We start from the raw sequence: 19,970 nt of genomic DNA, 5'->3' as shown, positions 1-19,970 counted from the left end.
CCCAAACAAGTTTGGTGCTTTAGTTCCTGTGTAGTAATTTAATGAGAACATGATTGTTTCCTTTGCTGTGGAAGAAAAGTGACTAGATGTGTGCTGGTGGTAGATTAGCCTAAGGGAAACTAACGGGGATCAGTTTAATTTACTGCAGGTACAGAATTTGCCATGGTCTGTGTGCAGAAGAGGTCTAATGTGAATGTTAAATTTGGGAAGGCTTCCGTTATCAAGTGATGGCTGCTCCAAGCTCAGTGATTCTCTGCCTTGTGTCTGATCTGTGCAGTTACCTTGTACTGTGTATTTGCTCTGCATGGTGGGAGTCTTCCCTGCAGCCTAGCACTCTGCCACGTTATTTGTCTCTTTGAGTTTATTTTTCCTTGTTTAAACCATGCATTTGCCTATTTTTCACAGATCTCTTCATGTCTCCTCAACAAACTGGAACTAAGTAGTGGGGAACAGCCCAAAGCCCTGAACCAATTAGAGAGGGTATTACTCTTTAAGAACCTGAAGGTCTCTCCCTCCCTTCTCCCTTCTTACCTTACTCCCTTCTTCTTTCTCTTGTAAACACCATGTGAGAGATTCTCCTGTTATGTGTAGCAACTCTTCCTTCACTCATTTGTCACAGCATGGCTTTTGGGGAGAATGCATGCAGTGGTTGCTTTGCAGTGTTGTGGCTGCAGCTTGGGAGGCAAAGACCCTGGTGAGTGGTATCTAAGGCACGGTTGTGGCATCTTCTGAAGGAAAGGAGTAGGGTGGAATGGACAAGGTTTGGTTTTTCTCTGACGGTGAAAAACTGAAGAAAAGAAATATTTTTAGATAGCAATCTACATTTAAGCTTGAATGTTTTGTCTTAGCTGTTGATCGTTGATGTAACAGAACGCCGACTTAACATGCCTTAGACAGTTCTACTCAAAGTGAATCTCTGAGCTCTTTTACTTGACAAAAAGCCATAGATCCCAACTCTTTGAAGGGTTTTTTGGTTTTGATTTTTTAAGGAACCTGCTGTACTTTTTCCATAATTTTGGTCTTGTTTTTTACTGATGTTATTGCTATTCAAACACAGCATAAGCATTTGCTAATGGGGAGTGAGCAGGGCCAAAGTGAACTATGAAACATTTTAAGCTCTGCCAGTTCCCCTCTGAAATTTCTAAAGAAATACTGTAGGCATGCTGATTGCTTTTGTGCTGGTCACAGAAGCCCTGGGAAACTATCTTAGAAGGGACTTTCTCAGTTTTCTATACTGGTTCATAAACTTAATGTAGCTTTATTTCTTGTCTGCTTTTAATGCTATTTGGACCATAAGGAGCTGGATTGAAGATTTAGAGAGGTCTTTGCTATTTAGTTGTCCTATATCTATAGTCCAAGGTAATTTGGAAAGACAGTGGCTGGAGACTTGTGGATTTATGCAGTTACACAGAAGAAAAGATGAGAAACATTTCCCTTTGTGGTAGGAAGGTACTGTAGCTAAACACTGGATTTTGAGGTGTGAGTCAGGATGAACAGATCTGGGGAGTGGATTTTGTTCATAGTTGCCAAAGATAAACGTGATTAATGGTTGCTGTACGGGCAGGTAGGTGAGATGATGACTGCATTGGTGTTCTCAGGACTTGGATCATGGACTGCGTTCTCTCTGCATGCTTTCATGTCTTGAACGCTACTTGGTGTGCTGACCAGTTCCATGCTGCATCTAGAATGAGCTCATGTTTTAGTATAATCACTTTAGTTACTAATCATTGGCCCCTGCCCTTTTCTCTTGAGGCTTACAGTATGTTATGGAAAAACAAACGAGTGCAGGTAAGGTGGCTTGTAGAAAAATAGAATCTCATGGACCCTTAAAAGAACCTTGTAGTACTACATTTTGACTTCCTTCACCTTGAGATAGAGTATTGCTGTAAAAACCTCATCTACCGGGGAAAACATTAGGAGTCTTGTGTCTTGTATTTTTTTTTTCTTCTAGCATTTTGTGTACATATTTCTTTATGCAAAGATAACTAAGATGAATGTAATGGAATCTGTAGTGAATCCCAAGATGAATGAACAGTAACTTAGAGCTTGTATTCTGCTTTGATTTCTAAGCAATACATTTTAAATACAGATTTAGAGTGGATATATTGTGGGAGTACAAGCTTAATCAGTGTCCTTCACATTAGATTAAAAAAAAAAAAAAGCAACTATCGTATGACTGAGCGTTAGGAAGGAGGAGGGTTTTGGATGATGTTTAAGATCCGGATTTTTTTTAATGATCTATTAAATGCCATTGCCTGTAACCTTTAGTCAAGAAGGAAATCTTAGATTTATAATCTCAGCCTGTTAACATGCATCTAAGCTTTCTAGCAAAATCAGGAAATGCTTTACCTTCAATACCAAAGCAAGCATTAGGAAAGTGTTCCTTTGGTCAAAGGGAAACTGGAGAATATAAATATAAGAAGCAAGATATTGATCGTTTTAATTCAATACAAAATACAGAGTGGAAGATGGCGTTACTTCTGTTTTTTGATACATGTATTGTTTTAGAATCTGCAAACTTAGGGTTTGTTAAAGCAACATGTAGTCAATTCACATCAGCAAAACATTTCTGTTGAAGTGGTGCTTCTGCAATTTTTTTTTACGCTATCCAGTTGTCACTGTAGTTTTGCTGTCTTATCTTTGTGGCATAGCAAAAGAGAGGGGCCAAGGAAAGATACAGGAAGTAGCCCTAAGTAATCCTGATAGTTAATCTTCAGAAAACCTATTTGTGTAGGATGTAGAATACCGAATGGTGCAGATAAAATAGACCTACTTGGTAATCTCGCTTGTCCATAAATACATAAATGTAAATACTTTACTGAATGCTTTAAAATTTAATTGAAAGTTTGGGATGGGGAAAAAAAGCAGCGATTTTACTTCCCTGGCTAAATGGTTTGATGTCCATGTGAGGCTGCTGTGACTTCATCTCCAAAGATGCATAGCTTCATCAAAATGATAGGCAATGGACATATGCCCTTTATAAACCTCAAATGGAAAAATCTTGGAGTTAGTGCAGTGCATATGACACTCAGTATAAATGTGTATTGCATGCACCTTTTCAAAAGGGCTAATGTTGATGTGAGTTGGTATGTGCTCTTGTGCGAAAGGGGAGATTGGCAGAAGTGTTCAGATTGTCAGCACAGACCTTCTGGTAGGATGTTTGAAAAGTTGTTTCTTAGGAGCATGGCTGATGCTAAAAGGTATGGTACAAGCATGCTTAGCCCCGAACAGTATCTTCATGCTGTTTTGCTGGATCAGTTTCTTTTGTGTTTTATTGTTATTTATTAACATGTAACTTTCTACCTGACAGCAGGATCATAAAATCATAGAATGACCTGGGTTGAAAAGGACCTCTAAGTTCATCTAGTTTCAACCCCCCCTGCATGGGCAGCATTGCCAACCGCTAGACCAGAGCCACATCCAGCCTGGCCTTGAATGCCTCTAGGGATGGGGCATCCACAACCTCCTTGGGCAACCTGTTCCAGTGTGCCACCGCCGCCCTCTGTGTGAAAAAAGTCCTCCTAAAATCTAAACTAAATTTCCCATCTTAGTTTAAAACCATCCCCCCCTTGTCCTATCACTATCCACCCTCGTAAACAGGATGTAATAGTTAAAAGCAGTTAAAAGTGGTTAATTAGTTAAAAACAATTCTGTTGTTTTGTAATTATGTGGAACAGGTGTTTTAAGAGTTTAACATCAAATTATTCCCTATTTTCCTTCACACTCGAAGCAGTTTGGTGAAATAGACTATAGAAGTCTTCTGATTCCCTTTTATCAGTACTAAAGAGGGAGGAAATTAAATATGGCAATTTCTAGAATAATTAGTTGATCAAATAAAACTATCTTGTCTAATTAGCAGCCTTTAATGAATAAAGCTATTGATATTTAAGTCTTGGGGAGATTTTAATATTGAAAGTGAAACTAATAGACTTGAAATAGTAGAAACAGGCTAGAATTAATGATAACAACTATTGTATATAGCTCTTTGAGCTTGTGAATAGGAAAGATGAGATAGCAGACAATTTTTACATTGAAGGATTGTGATGTATAAGACTTACATTCACTAATCTACACAATTTTAGTTTTGGCTGTGTAAGTGTTAGAAGTTTAGAGGGATATTCTTGCTACAAAATGTGGAAGAAAGTCAAAGTAGTTCTGAATCTACTGTTAATAAGCTGAAAGAAACTGTAGCATAGCTGAAACTTAGGGATTAGTTGTCAAACAAATAGAATTTGTGGTGCAAAGAAGTTACACAAATGGTATACTACACTGGGACATAACATTTTCACAAGCTTGTTTGAATGAGAATGATTATAGACTACGTACACAGAAAAGTCAAGGTGGAAAAAGGGAAGAGAGGGAAAAACAGTGTCAGAATCTAGAAGGTATATTGGCATTTAAGAGTAGTAGTGGTTGAAAAGAAAGAGATTTCAGAAAAAAGGATTAGACTAAGGGATGCACCTGTCTTCTAGATAATAAAAATTTGATTCTAAGGATATAAGAAATAAGGAATGTTGTAGTCTAAAATAGAATCTGAAATAATTTTTTGGAGAGGAATACCATGTAGGGACTGCTACTGGGACTTACAGAATGGTTCCCACTATATGCAAGGAACCTGTTCATTGTTTAAATTTTCACCACCAAATTGAGGAGATCTAACATCATCAGAAAAGTTGACTTTTAACCCAAACCCAAGAGTAAGAAGCAGGTATTCCTGCACTCAGACAAAACTGTGTTAGAAGAGAGCTATTTCCAAACGTGCTATTGCCACTGTCAGAGAAACTGAATATTGTAGTGTTGTTAGGAAGTTTTGGAACATCTATGCATGCCTGCAGTAACTCTCACAGTCTGCAACAATTGTCACAGTCTACATTGCTCTTACTGTGGTTTGTTTGTGCAATACTTGTGTAAGGACTGGTAGTGGCAACGTGGGTGACAAAAAAGCTGTGAGTTAAGTTGGATTTAGAACTGAAGAGGAGTAATGATGGAAGGAGGTGAAATCAGAGCATGGTTTATTTCTAAACAATTAGAATGGTATTTGTAGTGTATCATGCACCAGGAGTGAATGAAATGTTACATAAACACTTTGTAATAGTAAGAGAGGTTGCTGGAAGAAGGAGAACATGGAATTACTCCAAGATAAAGGGTAAATTGAGACAAAAAAGTGCTAGTAGAGTAGCTACAGTAAATTCTATGTTTCAGACAGAGTGTTGCATAATAGTGGGGAATCGGGCTGGTTTGCATGATTTTGTGCTGATTAATTTGTGTGGTATGTTTGACTGCTGTTGTCTGACTTTGAGAGTTTTGAGACAGCTTTGAGGTTGACTTGTATAGTTCACTATTCTGTCTGATTTTGCTCCACTGATATTTTTAACGGTTTATGGTTTTCAGTTGAAAATGAGAGCTGGAGGAATGAGTGAGTCATCAAAATGGAAAAAGCAGAAGAGATCACCAAGGCCCCCTCGACATGTAACTAAGGTCTCTCCTGCAACAGAACAACCACCAGCCAACACTAGTAATGTCACAGGTAGGTTGAAATCTATTTCCAGAGACCAAACAGCATCTGTTTCAGAGCTATCTCGGAATGTCTTCGTTTAATTTCTCTTAACAAGTTTATCTGCATTATACTTTTTTAAATTTTAGTTTTTGATGTCTGTAGCAATAAATATGTTGTAGCTCTTCAGGTCCAGGAGAAAAAGTTTGAAGGAAATAGAATACGTATTGATGACAGAAAGCACGGCCCCATTGCTAATATGACAGCATTTCTCTGCCTTCAGTGTGCCTCATAGTAGTTTATATGGAAAGGAAAGGAAACATTAAAAGGAGGCTGAGGTTATATGGAACTGTTTGGTATGGAGGAGATGGAGGGTGCCTCAGGTATGTGAAGAAATTGAGAACAAAAACTCTGGAAAGAGGCGAGCTATGGGAGATGAATCTGGGGAGAAAATAGTGCTAAAAAGACTGTATGATGCAGTTGTCTGCAATAGGAGATTGTTGATCTGAGTGGCATATTTTTTCATGTACTACTGAAGGATGTACTCAACGTTGTATCAAAGAGGGTGGGGGTGATGGTAATGGAAGAAGAGCAAAGGTTGACCAGGGAAGAGATAAAGGTGGAACTAGGGAATGTGCAGAGACCTGCGTATCTGGAACAGGTGAGTGAACGTATTTCTCACTACAAGCGTAAAGATTGAAAGTGTGCACCCGTAATCCATGACAGTTAATAAAAGTCATGGGGCTACACGCATTGAGACAGGGAAATACGGGGGACACTTAAAACTGTTACAGGAAGAATAGAGGCTCTATGATATAGCAAAAAGACATGAAGAGTTATGTAGAGGAAAAAAAAAAGAAGGTAGAGCAGTACATGAAATGAGTTTGTGTGCAGGAAATTGTTCAGTATACACATTAATCCTTTGGCGTGTGCTTCAATTCAGCCTGCTGAAGTGATGCAGTCTGTGAGAAGTGCTGTGAGCTTGAGAACATAATGCTGAGGGACTTCTATATCTTATTGTGTAATAAACTAAATAGTAACAGCTGTTTAAACCTCTCTTTTGGATGAGTCCTTCTGGCTGAAAAGTACTCTGTTTCTTGTGCGCTCTACATTTTGACGTCTCAGACATAAACATTAACGGTGAAAGGAAGCAGACAGGAAATTTGAAACAATAGCTGTGTAAAATACGTAGTTCTGACTCTTTTTCCATTGCAGAAACCTATTAAATATATTGTGAATGATTGTAGGACAATGTATTAATTGTGCAAAATGGCAAAATTGATTGTGTTAACATACTGCATTTTGAAAAACAAGCTGCTTATTTAGGATACTTCCAAAAATCAAGTCAGCGATAAACATCCCACTATGCAAAACCATATGCATTTCACGTGTAAATACATAACTCTTCTTCATATCTTTTTTGATTACCATGCTCTTGAATGTATCTTCTCTTTGAAAATATTTGGTTTATTTATTTATTAAGTTCTCTTAAAGGAAGGTTTAGATTCTTGGAGCATTGTCTTGCGTTTAGAAATAGTAAAAATACTCAATACTCTGTTTCAGACCTATCTGGATTCTATTGCAATTATTTAATGTGTTTTAAAGAAATAGATCTTTCCTTCCAGTCAGGGTTAAGAATCATCATCATCGTCATCATCGTCGTCATCATCTCACTTTGAAGGAATGACTAAAACTTGATGCAAGTCTTTAAAGTGCTTGTGCCATTCTATCTGAGTGTGAAGTACACCTTTGGGGCTGTTTTCTACTTTCTTCTCAATGAGAGAAATCCTCTGCACCCTTTGTTTAAATATATGAATTACCTTATTCTCTGAGTCTGTTAGGTTCCAACTACTGTATTTTAATTTGGAGAACTTAAAGAATCTTGCTGCATTAATTTTCTATGTTCTCTACAGTAAACGTAAATATCTGAGATAATTTGTAGTGTGATGCTCTGATGAAAGTAGGCCTTTGCTGCTGTACTCACTGTATGAACTTGAGGCTGAGGTACAAAATTATGCTGATCTTTTTGGTTCTGTTTCTCATCAGCAAGCGGAGTTACTTTCATAGATGCTCCCTCTCCCAGTTCCTCTGGAAGCTCCGAAAATATTTCATCTGCAGTCAGCCCTGCTACAGACAGCGGTTTGGAAATGTCCTCACAGACCACCTCCAAGGAAGACCTGACGGACTTGGACCCAGTCACTTCTTTGGGGCTTCATGCAGGAACACCTTCAAATGAGGCCAAAGTCACTGAAAATCAGAACCAGCCTGAACTCCAGGTATACAGTTGCTGATAAAGAAGAGCTATAACTCCCAGCATCATTAGTTGTGGGTTTAGTATGCACACTATTTCTTTTTTTGGTCACAGCATTTATATTGTATTTTAAGGCTTAGGGTCAGAGTAAAACATCTTCACTATAAGTGATTTGTAAATTCACAAATATATATATAATTTTTAGAACTACAGGTGCTCTGAGTGGTAAAAATGCTAAGAAGGTGTAGATAGAAATTGTATGCTGAGATTATGTAGTATTTAAAACAAACAAAAAAAAAAGAACTAAATCCTAGCCTCAGGAGCAGTAAAACTGATTGTGGGAGTATCTTCAAAGTCAAATTCTAGTCTCATAGCCTAGAATAAAATAGGTAAGAACTAGATGGAAGTGGAAGTGTTGGAAAGAGAGGGTTATGCAATTTATCCTATGTAATATCTTCTGATTTTTTTTTTTTTTTTCTTTCCTTCTTGAATGACTCATATAAATGAAGAATGAAAGTCTGAGGGAAGAGAAGATCCAGTCAGCCTCTGTTGAATCTATCCCTGAGGTTTTAGAGGAGTGCACTTCTGTAGCAGAACATTCTGACTCTGCCTCAGTTCATGACATGGACTATGTAAATCCCCGAGGAGTACGTTTTACTCAGTCTTCCCAAAAAGAAGGTGAGAGATGGCAGTGTTGCTGAAGTCTGTTCTGCTTTCCACTATTCTGTGTCACTTTCTGCTCTGAAGGTGATAAATTCCTGTTCCTCAGCTGGTCCGTGATGATTTCATTTGTAACACTTGTGAGACACCATGAAAAATTAGGAACAATTGTTAACAGTGCTGATGTGTCTCATTTTTCTTTAGGAGCAGCACTGGTCCCTTATGGATTACCGTGTATTAGAGAACTATTTCGCTTTCTTATCTCGCTTACCAACCCTCTTGATCGCCACAACTCTGAGGTGATGATCCACATGGGGTTGCAGCTGCTAACTGTAGCTCTGGAGTCTGCTCCCATTGCAAACTGCCAATCTCTCCTAGGACTTGTGAAGGAAGAGTTGTGCCGACATTTATTTCAAGTGAGTCTGACTTGTGCTAGCGTGGGGTTTGGCACTGGAGAGTTAGATACTGATCTGGATCAAACGGTCTACTGGAGTATTGCTTCTGAGCTTTGATGGATCTCAGTCTAAGAGAAGCTTTTTGCTGTATTGCAGTGGGAGTTCTGAGCTGCACCAGTGAAATGGTGATGTTGAGAAGCCAAAGATGTTGTCATGAGCCATTTTCTTTAGTCTAGGGCTGAGGAAGATGAAGCTGGTTTGAACTAACTGTTAATTAGGGACAATGACATATTGATATAGTTGGTTTTGAGGTAATTATGGATGCAAGTTACTATCTTAGTAGTAGGTAGAACTGTTGCAGTACCTAGCTAGTAACAGCACAAGGGGCATCTTGGAGGCAGTTCTTCTCCCAGGTTATTTCTCCACAAAAATAAAAAAAAAAAAAAAGAAAAAGCAAAACGTTGCAGTAGAAAAATAGTGTTACCACAAGCAGAAGGAAATTAAGTATATTTGTTCTGCCTTAGTAAAAATGAGACCGGGAGGCTGAATAAGGGGTTGTTTTACTTTTCTTCTTTGTTTTAAATATTTGCTGTGGGAGACCACATGTTGATCTCAAGGCTGTCATGAGTACCAGTACTAATAGCACATAATGAGTAGCCTGTATAATTCTTAAGGCTTTTTGTCTTTCTTGTTCAGCTACTGAGTGTTGAACGGCTCAATCTGTATGCAGCCTCCCTCAGGGTGTGTTTTCTCCTCTTCGAGAGTATGAGAGAACATCTGAAATTCCAGCTGGAGGTGAGTTTTTTTGAGTTTCAGTATGTACCTAGTAATAGTTCCTCAGGCTTGTTAAAGCCTAGGCAATCAGATGCAGTCTGAAAACCACTGAGTGGGTAATGGGTAGGCTAAGATATTCCTTGTCTTGTTAGATAATGAAGCATCTTTGAGACTAATATACTGTAGCTGCCTATTTTCATTCCTTTTTTTCTTTTCTTTTCTTTTTTTTTTTTTAACAATGGTAGATTCAGATGCATTAAATAATAGAATTATATGAAACCTTTTTACAGATGCCTTCCAAATGAGCCAACATTGAATGTATAGGGTAATGTCAACTCATGTGGGAAGATAATGTTTACATCTGTTTCTGTAAACCTCAACGGTATTCACTGTGCTGCTTTCCTTTCTTTGAGCTGTCCTCTGTTTCTGGCAGATGTATATCAAGAAGTTGATGGAAATAATTACTGTGGAAAACCCGAAGATGCCCTATGAAATGAAGGAGATGGCCTTGGAAGCCATTGTTCAGCTGTGGAGGATTCCCAGCTTTGTGACTGAGCTCTACATCAACTATGACTGTGACTACTACTGTGCCAACCTCTTCGAGGAGCTCACCAAGCTGCTCTCCAAGGTGCTGCACCGTCTGGCTTGTGTCACACTTGTGACATCAAGGCTTGTCCTTTGGCCTTCCTTGGGCTGCTAGCCTCCTGCACGTGCCGGGGGGACATGGAGGGGAAAGGGTATGCGGAAGAGAAAGTCAGTAAGTGATAACATGGTAAACATATCAGCAGAACCTGTGAGTAGGAATGGTTGAAAGATTCTAAGTGAGCAATTTGAGACAAAGGATGCTATTTAATATTTGGGAGTACAATAGAAAATAAACATGAAATGTATAATAACACAGCAGATAAACCATAAGAAAACGATCAAATATATATTAGGTAAATATCAAACATGGAAATTGTAGAGGGTTTTATTGTATGATCTAGGGTTCACAAAGCTGAGGGGAACGTCCCTTCCTATTATGGAGAGAGAGAGAGGAGAGAGGGGAATGTCCCTTCCTATTATGGAGAGAGAGAGAGATAAATATATAAAAGTTGTCTAATACTTGGGTATTTTCTTTCCCAGAATGCCTTTCCAGTTTCTGGACAGTTGTATACGGTCCACCTGCTGTCTATGGAGGCATTGCTGACAGTGATAGATAGCACAGAGGCACATTGCCAGGCCAAAGTGCTGAATACCGTACATCAACAAGAGAAGGAAGTTGCCAAATCAGGCCCAGAAACAATGAACTGCACCAAAGAATCGAGCAATAGTAAGACACCCTTTCTTGATATTTTGATATTAAGCTTAATATTGTGTTAAACACATGAATCTCATTCTGATAATCTGTGTATTAATCTTCATAAATATATTTTCAGTTTTCCTGTTGCATGTTTTGTAACTACCCTCTGGTCTTCGTAACCTGCTGTCAGAACAGGGCCTCAGTTCAGTGTTTGAGAATGATTTAATACTTTTTTCTATTTCAGATCTTACCTTTTAAAGGATTTAGAAACTTCTTAGAGATGGAATAATCTTAATAATCTTAAGTAAAAAAAAAAAAAAATTAAAAAACTCTCTTTTGTTAAATTAAGAAACTAGAACATGTAGTTAAATTTTGTATTGCTAATTGATCAAAACAGCACATGCTTTTTCATGTTTCTGAGTGGAAAAAAAGAATTACCAAGCTTGACTTTGCTTAATATGTACTTGTGAATGAGACCGGATTATTATTTTTTTTTTTTGCCAGCTTCTTCTGTGACCTAGATGTGTATCTATTTGAGCATTAGTGAACAGAGAAGCTCTTTTCTTTATTTTCCTATGGAAATAAGACAGATATCTGCTATTGTTTTTTGTTGCTTTGGTGCTTACCACAGTAGTTATAGCGATGGAACTACTTTGTCTCTCGTGATTTTGTCTCACATAAAGAAGTGAGGTATCTAGTTCCTGGGTTAGCACCCACACTGCCCAGCACCCATTCCCTGTCTTGCTTTAGTAAATAATACGGTGGAAATAAAATTCAGAGATATTAAAATGTGCGCCTCATTAAGTTTTATATAAAGGTCATGCCAAAACTGGCAGGCACGAGAAAAGGGGAGCGTGCTGTGGGATTAATGTAAACAAAGTATTGAGGACACTGAGGAATCACAGCTACTGGAGAGGGGAAAATCCCTTAAATAAGCACAATTTGAGTGGTCAGTTCCTTATTTCTGTGGTATCTTTTTCATTGGCTTATGTATTTGTGAGAATTTTTGTTTTGTTTTTAACTTCTGTAGATAATGAGAGAGCACACAGTGAGGGGAAATCCACCCCTGTAGTCTCAGAGCCGGGTGGGGCATGTCCTCCCACCAGTGGTTGCCTTATGGCTGATCAGATAAAGCAAGGCTGCCTGGAATTGGAAGGAGGAGGTGAGACAGGTAATAATCTCTGCAGGGCCCTAAATCTGAATGTGTGTGTACTGAGAATGGTCCTGACATTTGCTGGCTGTTTTTACTATGCCATAGACTACTGCAGCTGTTTTGTGTTTATAACTGGAAAGAAATATAGTGGTGACTATTTGTTTTATATTTGTTCTATGTATGCCTACTAATAGTTCAGTTTCTTCTGGGAAGGGGGTTAGATCTGGTAGGCTGCCTTGGAGCAAAAATGGATGGCGTTCATCCCAAAGTTTATAATTTAAGGTAGTCAGGGATTTTCCAGGGAATTAGTAGTGTGAGTAATCACAGTAGCCAAAAAGTTAATTCTTATGAACGTGTAAAACTGTCCAGGAGAAGAAACTACTATGCAGCTGTGCTGCAGAAAATGTGAATAGAGCAATGTAGTAGTTGTATAGTAGGGATGTTACTGCCATTTGTAAGGCAGCATGTTGCAGCAAGGCTCTATGACTGAAAACTGTGATGTGACAAGTGGGCTACTTGTTTCTCTGGGGATATTCTTGACTGTAATCATAATTTGTTCTTCTAGCTGAGAAGAGTATCCCCAAGAAGCCTACCCGATTTTCTTGCATCCTTCCAAGCCCTCAGGAGCTTATGCAGATTAAGAACAAAAAGAAGGTATGTTTGGGGATGTGTTAGGGTGTGTTCTCCTTGTTGCCTGTGTCCTGTAGGCTTTGCAAAACTGGTCATGTCTCAGAACTTTTGAGTTCCAATCTCTGCTGGTGAGAGTTAAGTAGTAACTTACTGAAAATTCCACTGTACTTCAGAGACAGCAATGATTACTGTCTGTTCTTGTTATTAGTTGTGCTGAGTTGCAAAGAGTTTAGAAAAAATTTCTTGTCCCAGAGTATGAGGCAGGTTCACCTGAATTCTGGATAGGGAAGCTCCTGGTCTAATTTTCATTGTATGGGGTTAATCAGCAAATTCGATCAAAAAGGGCACATTGCCTACTTTTGTCAAACTTGTCAGTGGGTGTGTATCGAGAGGCCAGTAGCAGTAGTGCTAGCTAGCTTACTATTCTGTGTGGTCTCATATTTGCTTTATCGTGAAGATGACTGAAAATATTGTCTTGATTGTGGCAATTTTTTTTTTAGCTTTGTTAATCCAGGTTACGGTCTAAACTCTGTACATCTCTGACCAGAGATGATTGTATTCTCTTAAATTTATTTGAACAAATACTGAAGAAATTAAACACAGATCTTTTGCTAATGGTGTAACAATCTACTTTGTGATCCACTCCATGAGCCTCCAGATATGAATGTGTTTTAAGTCATTGGTTTCGCTCCAAGAAGTTTGCTGCAGCACTGAGGATCTTAGTTCTTTACCTACATTGCAGTGCTGTTCTGGGATAATGCTAAATGACTTCCTGAGCACATTAGGGAAGATGCTTGTCAGCAGAGTCTTCAGAGGAACTGCTGAGTTTTGACATTAGCTAATTTCAGTTACTGTTTCAATTGTAACTTCCTGTGTTGCTTTAAGTCTAGCTTTCAAGGCAGCCTTGTTGATGAATTTTGTGTGAAAGTCAGTTGTTAAGGGATTCCTTGTATAGTACTTCCACTCTTCTAAATGAAAATTTCTAATGAGACTCCAGCTTCACCACAGTGGAAAACAAGGCTAGAAGAAATTGAGAGCATTGCCAGCGGCTAGTCCCTGCAGTAGCTGGGAGTTCCCTAAAGAAAATTCCAGGAGCTCCTAGAAGAAGTACAGGACACTACAGCAGAATGCGGAAATACAGTCACAATCTCTCTAAGTTTGCCCAAGGAAAATCCTTTTCTGACCCTAAATCTGATAGTGATTTCATTGTAAGTGTGTAAACAGGGCACACAAAACACTCAACTTAAGAAATGTTGGTGCTGACGTGGCACTGGCTTGTTCTGCTTTCTTTAACTAAAAAAATAAAAATAAAAATAATTTACCACAGCTGGAAGGCTGAGAAAGCTAAATAAAAGCAGAAAACACATTATGCATCAGATGGAATGGTTTATTCTTTTTTTCCAAAGGCAGAAGCTCAGAGCCTGTAGGACTGATGTGATTATAAATGCAGTGCAAACAGCCAGCAGTTTGATCTCCTTTCACATGGTCTTTAAAACAAGTTCTGTTATGTTCTATATCACAATAGAATACCCTTGGGGCTTGCTCTACAGGATTTATTGCTGAACAGAAATGCTCCTAGTGTCGCAGTCCCTTCAGATCTAACATAATGGGGCAGTACATGGTTATTATTATATTACACCCTCACTGGGTTTCCTGTGCTGTCTATGCTGCTTCAGGAGCTACGTGTTTCACTGAAGTTTGAAGATGTTCCCACATGCAGGAAACAGAAACTTGGTGTCTTCTCAGTTATTGAGAACCCAGGGGAGCTAGTAATCATGATGGTCATGAGTTTAGTTCACTAGGTCATCACTAGCAGTCTGATCGTGATAGGCACTAACATGGAACTGACATTTATTCTAGTGCCTTAGTAAAGTTCATACGGTTATTTGTGCTTTTGGTTTTTCTGAACACCAACAGAAAATTCAGTTAACCCTTTGTCAGCCCGGTGTTTTACACTGGCTGTGGTACTGTGCAGTTTATTCCCTTCTGAACTAAAAAAGTACTCATTCTTTCCAGCCTCCAGGTAGCCTTGCCATGCTAGAGCATCAGCATGGTTCTTGAAAGCACATCTCACATGCAGAATGTTGTCTAGTGCTTAGGCTTATGTAGCACTTCTTTCTTGCATTGATTAAAAACTGAGGACTCTTTTTACGTGCCATGCAGTGAGATAGAATGTGAGAGCCTGGATCCAAAGGGGACTGAAAAGGGCATGGTCTAGTGCTTCCACTGTAGCTGGACAGAGCTGATCTTGCCCACATGTTTGCTAAGGTCCTTTCTCTGCACTGTTTATGTACTGGAGTAGATGAGGCATTTGGAGTAGCAGAGCAAATTGCTCAGTGAAACTTCTAAGCTTTTCATATTTAGTCTGTTCAGTATGACTTGATGCTGAGTTGTTGTGATGAATACAGATCTTCTGTCCTTGGTTAGCCTTTCCCACTCACTCTGTATGATAAACTTGATCATGCTAAGGTTAATCTATTTTCTACTTAATGCTTTTGCTTCAAATGCTAAGAACAATCGAAAGTAAGAAATGCATTTCAAGACTGTAATTGTCAGAATGTTGTCTTCAGCTCCTGATAACTGGCACAGAGCAGTTCAACCAAAAGCCAAAGAAAGGGATACAGTTCCTGCAGGATAAGAACCTTCTTGCCATTCCCATCAATAATAATGAGGTGGCCAGATGGCTACGGGAAAATCCTCGCCTGGACAAGAAGATGATTGGGGAGTTTGTGAGTGATCGTAAGAACATAGATTTACTGGAAAGCTTTGTTGGGTAAGTATCTTTATGTATCTCTGTAATCATGAAGGAGTGATAGTTGAGTTCAGTGATAAAACGTAGTACAACAGTAGTTCCTGGAGGCATGGGATCTGTACCGCTTGGTTCTCTGTGTACTAGCATGCCTTAATTCTGTACATCTCTCGCATATGGCTAACACCGAGATACTTATGATAGTATCACATCCAGATTGTTTTCAGTAGAGCCATTCTTTGTGAAGACTACCAAGATAATTAAGAATTTCTGTAATTATCAGCTGTTCTTTGCTACCTTTTGCCTGCTCATGGCATTTTTCTTTGTTCTTCATCCTCCTTTACTATCTATTTTCAGAGAAATCTGCCATTCTGATGTTGAACCAAACAAGACTGTAGTCAGTAAGTCTATCCTGTCTTTACTGTCCCATTTCATTTTCTCACTGCATTTCATTCTTGTTGCAGGACTTTCAGCTTCCAAGGTTTAAGACTAGATGAAGCTTTACGCCTTTATTTAGAGGCCTTCCGATTACCAGGGGAGGCACCTGTAATCCAGAGACTGTTGGAAGCCTTCACAGAGCATTGGAGGGTGTGTACTTGTTGGGCAGAAAGCTCAAACACTGTTTCTTGTGCATCTGCCTGATGGACATGACAAATCAGACTGCCTATATAGAATCACCAAGGTTGGAAAAAGACCTTCAAGATCATGCAGTCCAACCATCCACTTATCACCAATAGTTCTCACTAAACCATGTCCTTCAACAGAAAATCCAAACATTCCTTGAACACCTCCAGGGTTGGTGGCTCCACCACCTCCCCCCTGGGCAACCCATTCCAGTGTCTAATGTATAAGCTTACTGTATGCTGCCCAACATAAAATAAACTGTTATTTTATAAGAGGTAACAGTTGCACATAGTGTTTTTTGGAAACTATAACCATAGCCTGATTTTTATTTTTTTTTCAGTTTGTCCAAGAGGTTATTTAGTGCTGTGATAGAAAAATGGTTATTTTGATCACTATTATATCCCTGTTACTGTAGGACTGACTTGTGCCTGTATTTGCCTTTCAGAAATCAAATGGATCCCCATTTGCTAATAGCGATGCCTGCTTTGCCCTGGCCTATGCAGTTATTATGCTGAACACTGACCAGCACAACCATAATGTCCGCAAGCAGAACGTCCCAATGACCCTGGAGGTGGGTGCTAGCAGTGTAGGCACCTGTCTTCTCTTTTGTTAGCAATGAAATATCTGGCATTCTCAGAGGTTGTTTATTTCCCCTGGTATTCATGACTCATGTATGCAGTAAGCTGGTGGGCAGCACTGAGGTTGAGTATGATTGGAGAGGAGGGCTGGAGGTAAGGGACAGTCTTAAGAAGTATTGTGCTTAGCAAGACATGTTGGCAAGTTAATCAAGAGGCTTCTGTGCCTGAAAAAATGGTAAACTAAGACAGAGTAAGAATGAGAAGATCATCGAACTGCTTTTCAACAGCTCAACAGTCTGGGCTTTGAGAGAGTTCAAGTCCTGTGACTGTCAGTGTGCAATACAGACCTGTCACTGATGTCCAGCTTCAGCTAAGCATGTGTTCTGTTATCTCTGTTCTTTCAGAGTAGAGTGAGTAGAGGCAGGAGCTGCTGTGCATTGCCGTGCTGCTAAGAATAGCATTTTATGTTTGAACTTTGAGGATTGATCTTGAAGAATGCAGGAAAATCTCCTTCTGGTCCCATAGAAAGCAAGTGGAGTTCTGAATGAAGCCAAGCAGTTCAAGCTGAAGATACTAGGAGAGTTACATCAGTGTTTATTCATTTATTTTTTTCCCCAGGAGTTTCGGAAAAACCTGAAAGGTGTGAACGGAGGCAAAGACTTTGAACAGGACATGCTGGAAGACATGTACCATGCCATCAAGTAAGAATCAACCTGACATCTGCTTGTATGCAGCGAGAAAACTTGAGTTATTTGGTCTGTGAGATCTTCAGTGACCACAGAGAGAGGCTCACTGACCATGTTTGCTTCAAACCACCTTCCAGCTCCGTGTGGGACTGGAGTAACAAGCCTGGCACAGTGACTGCAATAGACTTGTATCTTTGGATTCTTGCCATGGTATTTTAATCCACAGCGCTTAACCTAATATTAAAGAATACACATCTTCTTTCAACATGCATAATAATGGCTGAGTAAGAGCAACACATGAGAAATGTTTAAATTAAGAAGCCTCTGTCCTCCAGGCCAGGCGTTTGGATTGCTTCAGAACATTTATGCAGTGCCAGAGACAGCAGCTCATCCCCAGGACAGCACTGTTGCCTTGACATAACTGTCTGGGTCTTAGTTGCTTGTTTCATTTCAAAAGCTTTTCAGCTGCTTGTATGAGTCTACTCTGTACACCCAATCTCTCCTGCCATCCCTGAAGCTCTTGGCATTCTGACCAGTGTTTGAAGAGAATTCCTGGTGGCTGAAGCTTTTTTGGGCACGGACTGGCTCTGAGGGGGGGGGGTTTAGTAATAACTCAGAAATCTACCCTATCAGTAAATCCAGACACTGCAAATTTGAAGCTGAGAGGATCATGTCTCTGAGGAGACAGGATATAACTCTTGACTCTCAGCTGGTTTCAATCTGCAGTTGCAGGCAATGACTTATGCTCAAAGCAGGACAGTGTACTTATGTTGGGCCTCTCTTTTGAGCATTATCAGGAAGATGGGGATGCTGCCTGTACCAGCTATCTAGAAATTCTTTGAGTTGGCTCAGTCTTTCAAATAGAGTTCTGGGTTTGGTTGACCTTTTTTTCCTGAGGGTGTTGTTAATGTTGTTTTAGTAGTATCCTGAGAATATTGTCGTATTTTTCAGTGAGATTGTGACTCTGTTCCAGTCTGTTTCTATCATTCCTTCACCAAATAATTCAGCTTTTTTATTGTGATCAATGCCTAAAGCAATGGCTACTGTTCCACACCAAAGAGATTATCGTACTGCCATAGTTGAAATTGAGGGGTATTATTAGGAAAATCAATTAGACTACAGTCTGTACAGAATAATACATGATCTGTTCAGGATCTTAGCATTTCACTTGTGAGTACAGAATTTCCTGAGACCTTCCAAGTAAAACTCATTCACTTGCTTCTGTTAATACTAACAAAAATGGATTTGTTTGAAAAAAAAAAGTATGCTACTGACTACTAACACATTTTCCTGTATAATCTCAGTAATGATTGCTCTTGTCAAAATAACACAGCTACCCGAAGCTGAGAAGAGCTTATTTCCTATGCATAAACCAAGGTATTTCTTTTATAGGTACTGTTAGCACATGAAAATTGCTTCTTTGGCAACTGAAGTGCATTATTTTTTTTAATTCTATGGATTGACCTCTGTTTTTTGGATTGCCTGGTCTAATATTTTGACGAGACTTGAGGCTGTCCTCAATTACTTGGTCATTTGGAGAGAATTATCTCTTGTGCAATGTTACCCAAGTTTAGGGAGTATGTATTTTAACCTGAGGTTTCAAGTATTACTTGGCATTAATCGTAATTGTTTTACTATTGCATAGCTTTAATCGAGTTAGAGTAGGGAGCTGTGGTACCCTGGGTATGAGTCACCCATTACACATTTGATTTCTTGCTTTATTTTTAATTTGGAATTTGTTGGCTTTCTGATATTTAATTTTGATACAATTTGAATATTCTTATACAAAGTTGCTCATACTACTTTGCTGTGGTTTAACAGTTATTTTTTTTATTTGAGAGCAGTGAGATATGCATAGTGCTCTGAGTGGATAAGAGGTAGGGAATGTGAAGCTACACTAGCATGCTATCAGAAGTCTTCCAACATTTAACTGCAATATATGTTGCATTTTCCACCTGTCGGAGGTAGCTGCTTCTTCCATACTATAATTACACTGTGGTGACCCAGAGTTCCTGAGAGCCTTTATATCCAAGGTACTGGAGGGGGGCAGAGGAAGCAAGCAGGCTTTAGAAAAGAGAATGTTGCAGGAACTGGCAAAATCACTCCAGAGTAGATATCAGTTAACTTTGTGACCATGTAATGAAAGGTACTTGTGTAAATGTTATGTTTGGCTCAGAATGAAAAATTCAACCTTTCTGCCTTCCTCCCTTGTAGAAATGATGAGATAGTGATGCCAGAGGAACAGACGGGCCTGGTGAAGGAAAACTATATCTGGAATGTCCTGCTGCATCGTGGTGCCACTGATGAGGGCATATTTCTCCATGTGCCCCCTGGAAGCTATGACCATGATCTCTTCACCATGACATGGGGCCCAACCATTGCAGCACTTTCTTATGTTTTTGACAAGAGCTTAGAAGAAACAATCATCCAGAAGGCTATCTCTGGTTTCAGGTAGGTCTTACATTTGTGGAACCCAGAAATACTGGTTGGATTGTTATCTCATCTGTCTGCTGAAGAGGTCACAATGAATACCAGCTGTTACTTTTCCTAGCAATTGAAAACCTTTTTTTTAATTTTAATTATTATTGTTTTTAAGTTGTGGCCTACGCTCCCCTGGATTTGTTCTTTTGTTAGTGCTGATTCACCTCATCTTGGCCTTTCTTAGTGCCACTGGCCACTTGGTTTGACTGGTGT

The 19,970-nt window shown here is 39.3% G+C and overlaps 1 protein-coding gene across 2 annotated transcripts in view; it reads left to right on the top strand.

Moving 5' to 3' along the window:
• GBF1 (golgi brefeldin A resistant guanine nucleotide exchange factor 1) overlaps positions 1-19,970 on the top strand; it is a 97,640-nt gene that overhangs the window by 62,207 nt on the left and 15,463 nt on the right. For both annotated transcript variants that reach the window (XM_042817766.1, XM_042817765.1), the window contains exons 9-22: positions 5,392-5,527; positions 7,541-7,770; positions 8,255-8,423; positions 8,610-8,821; positions 9,497-9,595; positions 10,008-10,202; positions 10,700-10,886; positions 11,887-12,027; positions 12,575-12,663; positions 15,210-15,412; positions 15,853-15,976; positions 16,458-16,583; positions 17,209-17,291; positions 19,491-19,727. In XM_042817766.1, coding sequence (XP_042673700.1) covers positions 5,392-5,527; positions 7,541-7,770; positions 8,255-8,423; positions 8,610-8,821; positions 9,497-9,595; positions 10,008-10,202; positions 10,700-10,886; positions 11,887-12,027; positions 12,575-12,663; positions 15,210-15,412; positions 15,853-15,976; positions 16,458-16,583; positions 17,209-17,291; positions 19,491-19,727 — 2,231 coding nt within the window. The remainder of the gene's footprint in view (positions 1-5,391; positions 5,528-7,540; positions 7,771-8,254; positions 8,424-8,609; positions 8,822-9,496; positions 9,596-10,007; positions 10,203-10,699; positions 10,887-11,886; positions 12,028-12,574; positions 12,664-15,209; positions 15,413-15,852; positions 15,977-16,457; positions 16,584-17,208; positions 17,292-19,490; positions 19,728-19,970) is intronic.

The sequence above is a fragment of the Centrocercus urophasianus genome, unplaced genomic scaffold (genome assembly GCF_019232065.1).
Source record: "Centrocercus urophasianus isolate 14NV4802_14NV808 unplaced genomic scaffold, USGS_Curo_1.0 seq_17, whole genome shotgun sequence".
NCBI lineage: Eukaryota > Metazoa > Chordata > Aves > Galliformes > Phasianidae > Centrocercus > Centrocercus urophasianus.
Note: the sequence above shows the minus strand (reverse complement) of the source record. Positions and strands in the feature narration are given on the sequence as shown.